This window comes from Triticum dicoccoides, chromosome 2A (assembly GCF_002162155.2).
Source record: "Triticum dicoccoides isolate Atlit2015 ecotype Zavitan chromosome 2A, WEW_v2.0, whole genome shotgun sequence".
Taxonomy (NCBI): domain Eukaryota; kingdom Viridiplantae; phylum Streptophyta; class Magnoliopsida; order Poales; family Poaceae; genus Triticum; species Triticum dicoccoides.
The window spans coordinates 51,502,093-51,513,478 of NC_041382.1; the positions used below are offsets into that span (position 1 = coordinate 51,502,093).

General features: G+C 42.5%; 1 protein-coding gene across 1 annotated transcript; it reads right to left on the reverse strand.

Moving 5' to 3' along the window:
- Positions 1 to 6,551: 6,551 nt before the first annotated feature.
- Positions 6,552 to 8,673, reverse strand: LOC119357573 (telomeric repeat-binding factor 2-like). Its single transcript, XM_037624479.1, has 6 exons — positions 8,664 to 8,673; positions 8,222 to 8,551; positions 7,661 to 8,055; positions 6,895 to 7,049; positions 6,698 to 6,764; positions 6,552 to 6,593 (listed from the first exon to the last, which is right to left on the reverse strand). The coding sequence occupies exons 1-6, from the start codon at positions 8,671 to 8,673 to the stop codon at positions 6,552 to 6,554; spliced, it is 999 nt and encodes a 332-aa protein (XP_037480376.1).
- Positions 8,674 to 11,386: the final 2,713 nt, after the last annotated feature.

Here is an 11,386-nt window from a genome sequence, read left to right on the forward strand (position 1 = left end):
CCCTTGTCTCTCTCGATACAATTCTATTCATCACACGTTATCAGCACGCTCTCCGGCGAGAGCAATTCCGACGAGAAGACAAGGAGAACAGGGAAAAGGTGAGAAACGGAACCATGCCTCAAGTTCCGATGTCCCTGTTTCTTCGCCTCCTTCGCGTCGATGGCCGTGGCCGCCGCTTCCAGCATCGTGTGCGCGACCTCCGCCGCTTCCAGCCGATGGGGGCATCGACCCGGCGCTGGCGGCTCCGCCGCCGCCGTTCTGGTGCTCGGTGATGGCTGGGTAGTATGCCCCCTGCACCAGTACGACTTTCCCGTCATGGATCCGCCGCTGCAGCCTCCGACCCCAGCGGTTGTTGAAGCAGAGGCCGGCGTGCCGCTCCAGAGGTTGCCGACGGTCGCGCGTGTCCCGGGCGACGCCGCCGCGCCTGCCGTCCTCGACTCCGTCGAACGGCCACTCCGGCCGCTCCGGCTCACGGAGCCCCGCGGCACTCGGGCTCGCGAACGGCATCGCGTCCGGCCCCCTCGCCCTCGCGCGCTGCGCCCGCCCGCGCCTTTGGCGCCGCTGCACCCGTCCGCGCCGAGGCCTCGCCCTCGCGCGCTGCGCCCGCCCGCGCCTCGCCGTGGCCGCGCCGCTTTACGGCCTGCATCTCACCAGTGAGGATTCTCCACTGGTGACGCCCGCGAGAGCGACCACACGGCGCTGCTCCCCACCCCGCGGATTCGTCGGTGCGGTCCGCGGTGGCCAACATCGTGGTGTCCCTCCGGCGTGGCTCGAACCATCCAGGCGATGGTTCTGTGAAGCAAATCGATTGATTTGTGCCCACGTAGGGAATCACGATGGAGAACCTTATCTCTTCGTCTCTTTACACTAAGGTCCCTGCAGTTACTAGAATTAGCAAAACAAGCTGATTCAGTGGTCCAGGCTAATATTTGCACATCATCCTTCAATTTAGGGGATTTTGCAAATTGCTCCTGTTAACAATCCTATTTACTAGCGTTGATCTGTTTTGACCCTGTTATTTCCAGTATTTGTCTTAAATACTATGTTTCTGTAGAGTACCTTGTATTCCAGAACGTGATGTAATATATTTCCATGTTTCTTACATGTTGAGATTCATTACATCTATTATTTGCAATTGAGATTTGTTTTTATCTCTTGCAAAGATAAATTTAGTACCTCTAGAGTACTGATTTGCGATTGAGAATTTTCTTCTCTCGCAAAACAATCTCATTGCGATTGAGATTAATTTCTCTCGCAAAATATTAATTCACGTTGCTGAATTATCTTGCAACTTGATACAACATCATCTCATTTAATTTAAGGTCTATACAATTCAAGCTCTCACTTGAACATCAAGTTTACAACATCATTACTATTCATTACAATAGTAGTGTATTTCCGTTGAGTACGATGTATTCCGGAATGTATGTATCTCCATGTTTGCTACATGTCGAGATTAATACGTTTATTTGCAATTGAGATTTTTAATTTTTTGCAAATACGGATGCAAAATTCAAGGTGATTTCTTCAAATTGATGCTTGAGATCACACGGTAGTCATATGGATCTACTGCCTACGCAGATTATCGATGACTACTGATAAAGCCTATATTTTGTCGTTTCGACATTATGATTGCTTTACAAAGTGCTCTTCCACACATTTTACTAAGTCATGACATAAGGCATTAGGAGTGAGTATCTACTGATTTCATCAGATTATACTCCCTAGTGCTGCGAGATCTACTCCCTATCTTCAAGATGTCATACTTAGCAATTTGAGATTCACACTAATGGTTTCAAGATAACTTCTTGAAATACCCATTGATTTTGCTAAGTTTATTACAACATCAACCATGATGGTCTTTAATTTACTGATTGTAAATTAATCATCTCTGATTTACCCATAGAGGTAACATATGGCTATAGAGTTTGAGGCATTCGTCCTCAATGGCCACCACTGCCCTATCTGGGCCATGGACATCATGATCGCTCTTGTGTCTCGTGGAATAATGTGTGCAATCCAAGACCGTAGGATTCACCTCTGGTCGGAATCACACCGCTAACAGAAAAATATGTTGCCTTATAAATCTTAAGGCATTATATCGGTCCTGGTCTCAACATCGGGTTATTCTGTATCAGCTATTCCTGGGACGTAAAGAATCTCAAGGGCAAAGGTTTGAATCTCACTTCATCCCTCCAACATGACTATCAGCAGTCACGGGACCCTATGAGCACGGAGAACATGAAGGTTGAATATGCATCAACTAACATGTTTGAAGACTTTGTCTAGTCTATCAATCTCCTCAGTGGTCAACATAATTTATGTTCATTTACGATGTTCTAATAAGAACAGAAGTATTGTTGTCATCATATATTGTATATCACAATATATTGTATTGGCACTTTGATATAAATACATTTATATGTATTCTATATATCTGATAGTGATTTTCATATTGAGAATCTTCACGTCTATATATAGATTTCTACGGGAGTCAATCCAATGAAAAATGATATGTGCCTTGTGGGCATATGCACCACAAACTTTATACTCGGGGAAGTCCAATGTTTCCACTCTCATTGAGAGAAAGGAGATATTTAAATCGCTACACGCGATGAGGTATTTGTTGTCTCAGCTCGAGTCATATTTACTATCCCGCTGGGTACTCGAGTAACGTCAGGATGCTTTATTGCTTCCCAGGTTTAACTCGTACCCTGCTAAACTATGAAGATATCCATCAAAATAGTTTCCATAGCGAAACTTATGATGACAACAAAGAGAAATAACTTCTCTTTACCATATGCAACGGATATGGCAAGCACATTCTCTGTGTATCATCTGGATTACACTACACATACGACTCAACCCGTAGCACATGTTGCGTACGAGATAGTTTTCCAGAGTGTCTTATACATGACAAACTTGGCATACTAGCCTTGGTCATCGAGACATTGGGTTGAAACCGAAACTATCAGCAATTCCAATAGTTTGTGATTATTATGATGCTAAATTCTAATAACATTTGGATTTTATGTGCACTATAAGTGACACAGGGAAGCTAATTTTAAGGCTCGAACACCTTAAAGTCTACGCTGAACCACTCAGACTCCTTGAGTGCATCAAGTCGAGGTAAGTGACTCTTCCCAGCCATTGAGTAGACTATTCAGGTATTCCATGGTTCTAAAAGACATATCTACATGATGGTCTTAAGTGTGTGCTTTATTCACACGAAACCATTGGCTCATTATCCTAACATCGATTTCAAGCAAATCGAATAGATAACATTGCAGAATTCTCCTTGAGGGCCTTCTCTATGGCCTTTGGATTGAAGTTTAGCAATTTTTCCTAATGTCTAGACTCAATATGATTTGGTAGAATCCTATCCAAAGAGTTAAGCTCATTGCATTATCTTCACTTTGGAATTGCAACTTACCAACTTTATGTTGGAGTCATGCAGTTTTACACGCTCATGACAGAACTGCATAATATTATTCCCCTCTATCTTTGATATGTGGATATCTACCAAGTATTTCCTATCTGCAGTAATTCGGTTGCATACCGATATCACCACCCGGCATACATCATTGGCCCCTCAACATATAGTTGGGATCTATGTGAGGAATAACTATATTTCCGTCAATACCTCAAGCCCCTCGCATGGGGAGTTATTCAAGGCCAGTATGCTAATTCAATGAGGAACATTTCCAGGCATTAGGGGGAGATTTCAAGTACCATAAAGAATGTCAGGAAATTAGTGGAATGTTCAACACATTTCTGCCTCAAATCCACGTACTCAAAGATCTGAACCATGCGTTCAGAAGATTTGCAACACATTGCAAATAACCTGCCAGATTCATTTACTGACTATAAAGGTGTCACACAATCCTACAATCCTATAAAAGTACGTCTGAAAGAGTGGAGGTACCAACAAAATCCACTCCACTCCCCGTTCAAAGCAACAGGGGGAGATGTATGGCAGAAGTACATCAGGATTCAGCTTCTTGCAAGCAAGGATATCAAGGTCAATCAGTAAATGCAAGTCAACTTCACGTTGACAGACACCTAATGGGTAGTATACACCCAGTGGATGGAAAACCTCCACCAACCCAGGTCATAGTGCACACAATGACCGGGACATCGGAATACCCGACTCAATCTCTCAATCGCATTGGGAAATCGCGAGAAGTCACTACGGGTAACCATATTTTCATCAACTATATATTGATATATAGATTCTGGAGAATCATATAACCGGAAGTCTACAATTGTCGACATACATTTCTCAACTAGATTGCAAAACCTTACAAATGATTCAGATCCAAAGACCATGGCCATGGCAAAGTGTGATCAACACTCAGACTGAACTCAAGCAAAGGGTATAATCTAGGTAGAAATGATCTTGCTCAACAATGGGAAGGTATTCATAAGCAATACCTACACCAGTTTTCTTCTGGAAACAGAATTGAGAACAACGAGGTGGTCAAACAAAGAGCAAGTATTGTAGCACAAGGGTCCACGTAGATACCTAACTATTCTCTAGAGGTGGAATCTCATTCCGATAACTTATATCATTGGTAGTTCAAAATCATCTATCTCTGCAGTTGATAGATGTAGTGATCACATATCCATATGGATCACTAGATTCAGACATATATGATTGATTTCCGATGGAATCTCAATTCTGAATCGAAGTACAAAATGCAACATACATCGTGTTAACCCAATAAATCACCATATGACTTATTATTATCGTCGGTACATTTGGTACAACCGACGTAGTGAGTTCCTTAGTCACAAGGATTACTCCTACAATGATGATTATCCATGTTTGTGTGTCTGCAATGACGACACATGTAATCATCTAAATGACGGAGTTTAAAATGAAGGATTTGGGTAAACCAAAACACCGCTCGTTACTGCAACTTGAGCACCTTCATTGATACATTATGGTACACCATGTTGTCTATATCCAAAATATATTGGAGAAATTCATTGTGGACAAATCTTATCCATCCATAACTCTCATGTTAGTTCATTCTCTAGACGTAGAGAATGATCTATTTAGACCAAGATATGATGGAAATGAGATATTGGGACTTAATGTTCCATAATGCCATTGGATCCACCAAGCACAATTGGTTGGTACTCAAGAATATCTTTCGATATCTCCAAGGCATCAAACATCTTGTCCTGGTTTTTCAGTTTCACGGGAATGTGAACACCGATACCATTGGATACATCGATCAGATCCCCACTATGTCGGATCATAGACAAGCTTGTGTTCCTACTAGGTGTGGTAGCCCTCTCATGAAGAGTCTTTGAAACAGACCTTATGGCTACATCCACCAATCATTATCTCAACGATAATGTTTCTTGTGTTGCCCGGATGCAAACATGTTACATACTAAGCAATATCACTATATTGCATATCTTGCAAGTCAAATCATGCGGCTGATTTGTTCACCGGGTCTCTACCAACTTCTATGTTCCAGAAATGTGTTCATGGAATTGGTATATGACGACTTCGGTATATGCAAGAATCAGGGGGAGTATCTTCCTGAATTGTTCATGTTCAAAGCATCATATTATACTTTTTTTTCCTTCGTGAGTTTACTTGACAGGTTCTCATAAAGGTTTTTAATGAGGTAATATCAACATGAGATCATATGTCATACTTTCTGTTTTCCCCACCGGGTTTTTTAGGAAAGTATATACGACATATTTGTTGTCCTCCAAATTCTGTGGATATATTTCATATCGAGTTACGGAGGCAATAACCATTATATGTTGGATCATTTTCCCCTTATTTTCCCACTGGGTTTGAAGGAGTTTTACCAGCATATACTACACTACTCCTCATATTTTTCCCACAGGATTTTTGGAGGAGACTTTATCTGATGATGGACTACTATGCAATCAAGCGGTGATTAGGGAGAGTGTTAAAACTAAATAACTCTTGTGGTTATTAGGGAACAATCCCCGCTCCTTCCTACATGTGCGTTTGCACACTTCCAGCAACCGTCACGGCGGTTCCTGGAATGGCATCTCTACGGACCATCGTGTCCCTCGGAGGAAACTGTTCCCATTGTATATAAGTGCTCATTCATCATCAATAAAGGATTGTTCGAATCATTTGTTCCCTTGTCTCTCTCGATACAATTCTATTCATCACAACATTAACGACAAAGAAAAGATGCTACTCAGAGTATGCACCAGATGGATGATGCAGACACAAGAAGAAGAAGAATGGCACAGGCCCAATCTACAGCCAGGCATCATCATCAACAGCACATACCTCATCAGTTAATTACTTACTTACAGAGAACATCAGATCGTGGCTAGCAGAGATATCCCACATCTTCCTGTACAAGAGGAAGGTGCTGAGCTGGGCTCTCCCTCACATCACACATGCTAGTAGGGTTGCAAACTTGCAACAAACCAAAAGGGCAAGATATCTCATGCCCATTGCGCCATGGCAATTTGCCGCTCTATAATCTATATACATTCGCCTACTCAGCCGAATGGCCCTCCATATCCAGGCACATTCCTTGCTAGTGCCTCCCCAAGTTCCTGAACTTGTCCTTCATATCCACCTGCGCACAGGAACCGTCGTTTCAGCCTCGGACGTGGTACAAACCCGAAGACAGACCGTGTCACTGAAGCGAAGGGCCACGTACAGAAACCGAGGAATACATACCGTCGATCTGTCTTGAAACACGCCCGGGTAGGCGATCTTGATGTCCTTCCAGTTGCCTCTTCCGTACCTTCATCAGCAGCAGCAGACGAAATTATATGAATGAATAAATGAATACACCATCAGGAAGTCATGAACCAGAGGTTTCAGGGGAGCTCTATTTTCGACGTGAAAAGTAAGAGCGAGAAAAGACAGCGTACTTGTCAACCCCTTCGATCAGGGTTCTCTCTTGTATCTCGGTCCATTTCTTTCTTGTTTTGTATGGAACTGCGGGCGGGGGCCTCATCTTCCTTTCGTAATTCGGTAACCGGCGCTGATGTGGCGGCCTTTCAGAGTCGGAGTCGCCAGAATCCCACTGCATTTACAAGATGACAGCTAGGATCAGGAATACTGCACCACGTGCAACCCAGAAAACAACCTTGAAGACGATAAATACTGAACTGGATTTTCTTGTGTCTGCTAGCCGAGTTAAACTGCCAAATTTAAAGACGACCGTTTTTGTTGCGGGTGGTGGGAGTCTGTAACTCAAATCTGTGGCCGCGCATTTATGTGATTATCTAAATTTGTACTTCCTAACAATATCAAGGGTTTACTTTGAGAAAACAGATATGAGATCCCTACGCTGCCCTTTGCAGAGAACATCAAAATAGGAGCATGACATATTAACAAAGTGTTGAGAATAACAATATGACGTAACACCATGCAAGTAGATCACACATAGAACTCATTCCTCCTGTACAATCAAACTTATTCATGAATAACTATGACAGGATTTATGCTAAAATGTTGGATTTTTATTATCCTCAAAGATAAAGAGCCAAGAAAGCTGATATACTGCCCACAGCCCCACATCAAAGTTGCTAGAAGCTTTGTGAAATTGTAACGCTATCGAGCAATTTAAATACGCATAAGCCTCGCAGCATCACATCTTTAACAGAAGGTCAATAAAGGCCAAAGTGAAATCACCTGATAAACGATTGCACTAGGTTTCCTCTCCATAAGACTAGGCTTAGGACCTGTTACTGGATGGCTCTTGTCTCGGTCAGGGGCAGCCTGTCCGGTGACATGAGAAGACGTAGCTTGCTCCTTGCCTTTGATTGCTGCGCTTGTTACCGGCTTTTCAGGAATTCGAGCACCCGTTGTTCTTTCTACTGGCTCTTGTTGATGTCGAGCGCAATCCTCTTGGGCATGGCTAGCTTCGCCTTTTTCCCTACCAAGATGAGCATCATCATCTCGCTGAGCATGATGATCGTCGTGCGCACCGCTTGTGCTGGGCGCATTGGCCGCTTCATCAGCTCGAGGAGCCTTGGATGGATCTTGCCCAAGCTCGCCTAAAATCTCACGCGCCGTCGACTCCCCTACTGCATCAACCAACAAAATCGCGTTAATGGGGATGTAATTTTTTCTAGCTATCTCAAAACAAGATCAGAACGGAGGAGGTTTGCTCAACATGATCCATGTAAATTCTGAGATTGGAAATTCTCAAGGAGATCTGTGGATAGGAAGGGAAGGGACTGCGGCGCTCACCGAGCCGGCGAAGCTTCTTGCGCTTGTCCTGGTCGGCGTTGGCCCACGTGTCAAGCACTCCGGCGCCAGCGATCCGGTCGGCCTCAAGCTCGAGCTCGGAGGGAGGCAGGCTCTCCCACTCGGCGTCGACGAGGCGCCTGAGGGCGGCCACGTCGTTGCGGACGACGGCGAGGTGGTCGGGGAAGCAGGCCGCGACGCCAGGGTCGGCGAGTACGTCGCGGGCCTTGCGGAGGACCTCGCCGGAGTCAGTCAAACGTATGTGATTATCTGGTGCCCACCTCCATTTCGTACCCAAGATTTGCTTTAGGTGGCTGCATTTTGTGGAACCACCTGCAAAAAACACATATCATAAGTACCTACAAAAGATTCCTTGTAAGAAAAACGAAAGTCAGATGCATCATGTACAAACAGAGAGGCTAAAAAATGCAAAAGATATTCATACTGAAACACATTGAGTTAATTTGCATTTTCAGGTACCTAAAATTGCACATCATTCTCAGCAGCGAGAAATACGGAGAGAATGCAGATAGAAGTCATGACAGCAAGGTAAAAGCACAAAAAGTTTCTAGCAGTTTTATTTATGAATGTTGTTAAACAATTTGCATACAAAAATTGCACGTGCTCAAAAATTTGAGTCAAAGCAACAAACATATCCAGCCGCTTATAACATCATTTAATGGAATTTCTGAGGTTAGTTTTTATTCATTTTGCAAAAATTGATGAGACAACAAACCAAGATGGTGAAAAATGTTTTATGACAGGATGCACTTTTGGGACAAAACTTTGCTCGACAATAGGACCTTCGCCCCATTCCTAGACAGAACGAATAAAGTCAACAAGTGCACTACGACAGCGCCAGAAGCATATAAAACAAAAGCATTACATTTAAAACAAAAGCATTTCTAGGGTTTTACATTTAAAAACCCTAGAAAAGCACACTAAAATATTCTTTTGCATACAAGAATTGATATTTATTCATTCTCAAATATTCTTTTGTTTGTTGCAGGAATCAGATTCAATCCATTTAGGAAACCAAAGTTTGCATACAAGAAATGACATGCTAGTACCACAAGGACCGGCACAATCTTACACAGAGCTAATGCAACAAATGACAGTCATGAGTCATCTACAAAGCGACAACATGGCGATACCTATAAGCAGTTTCACATCATTCTTGACTGCAGGCATAAATTCTGAGGTATGTTGTATTACTGCAATCAAGAATTTAAATAAAACATTAGAATGAAATTACATACACTAGTCAATAAAATCTAACAAAAAAAACTTAATGTATCAGCATCAAGCAGCAGGACCGAGTGCAAGAAGAAATTGGCAACAACTTAATGATTGGGGACAATATTCTGTACCTTTAGACGACGACCATGAAGATGATGATGAAATTAACAATGAAGATGAAGCAAATCACAGTGAGACTGAATCTGATGGTGAGCATGAAGACGATGATGAAGGTAAGAATGAAGATGAAGCAAATCACAGTGAGAGTGAATCTAATGGTCAGCATGAAGATGATGATGAAGGTAACAATAAACATGAAGCAAATCATAGTGAGACTGAATCTGATGGTGAGCATGAATTTGACTGCAACAATGATGAGAATGGAGGTTATCCAGATGAAGCTTACACAGAATGCACTAGTGATCAAAATGAAACTGATGCGGAGGAAGATTACCTCGAACAAAATATGTTTTCCCCTGGTCAGTTGTTGCTGGAACACCAGCATTCAGAGTTGCAAGAGTTGGAGCAAAGTTGGAACTATAAGGATTCAGTCATTGAGCAGAAAATGATGACAACTGATCAAGAAGTAAAAGCAAGGAGCTCTGAAGAAGCATTGCAAGGCCCTGATTATGCAGAAACAACAGATACAGATGGCACTAGTGGCAGCGATGATTCAGAGTTTGAAGCAGAGCAGCTAAAAGAGGTGGAACAAGTAACAGAAAACTATGAAATAGATAGCAGTGCTGGTTATGCACAATCAAATGAAGAGGGTCAGAACGAAATTGTTAGTCCATCAGGTAAGGAAAAAAATGCAGGAACTAGTAATAAGCAGATGAAAGATGAAAACAAGTTATCTCAGGAAGATATAGAATTTTTTTCCTTGAGAATGGCAGTATTAATAAGGCAATTAAATTAAGCCAAGAAGATGAGAAAAAACACATACCAGCTATTGGCATGACATTTGAAAGTGATGGTCATGCACACCGATTCTACAATGAATATTCAGCTATTGCTAGGTTCTCAATTCAGAAAGCTGCAAACTATCACTGCCAGAAAAAAGATGCACACAACAACAAAATGACGAGGTTCACTATGAAGTGTAACAGATCTGGTAAACTTAGGATAAGGACAAAACCAACAGCTGCAGGAGCAAATGCACCAACTGAGCTAGAGAATACGACAGACAGAAGAAGAAACTACACAATTAAAACAGGCTGTGAAGCTCAGATGGTTGTCACCTGGAAATTTGATATAGCACAGTGGGTGGTGGCAAGGCTTATCATTGAGCACAACCATGATCTGCATCCACCAGGGGAAGTCAGGTTCCTTAGGTCACACAAATATATCATTGACCAAGAGAAGGACTTAATCAGAACTTGCAAACGGGTGAACATACCAACTAGAAAAATAATGTCAATAATGGCGTTCTTTCGAGGAAGAGGGCTTTCTTCATTGCCATATACAGCAAAACAGATTAGCAACATGGGCACGAAAATGAGAAGAGATAACGGCTTGAATGACATGATGCAGGTGGTCTCATTTTTTGAACAAAAAAATCAGAAGACCCTTTGTTCTTCTACTCATTCAAAACAGATCCAGCTAAGAATGTCATGCATATATTTTGGGCAGATGGCACTGGTATAAGGAACTATCAACAATATGGTGATGTCCTCAGTTTTGACACAACTTACAAAACAAACAAATACAATTTGAAGTTTGCTCCTTTTGTGGGTGTAAATGAACACGGAGACAACTGCCTCTTTGCATGTGGTTTCATACAAGATGAGAAGAAGGAAACTTTTGAGTGGTTATACAAAACTTTTCTGAAGTGCATGGGAGGGAAAGCTCCAAAATCTGTGATAACAGATCAAGATGCAGCAATGAAAATGGCAGTGCCTAAGTGTTTTCCTAGTTGCACGCACAGGAACT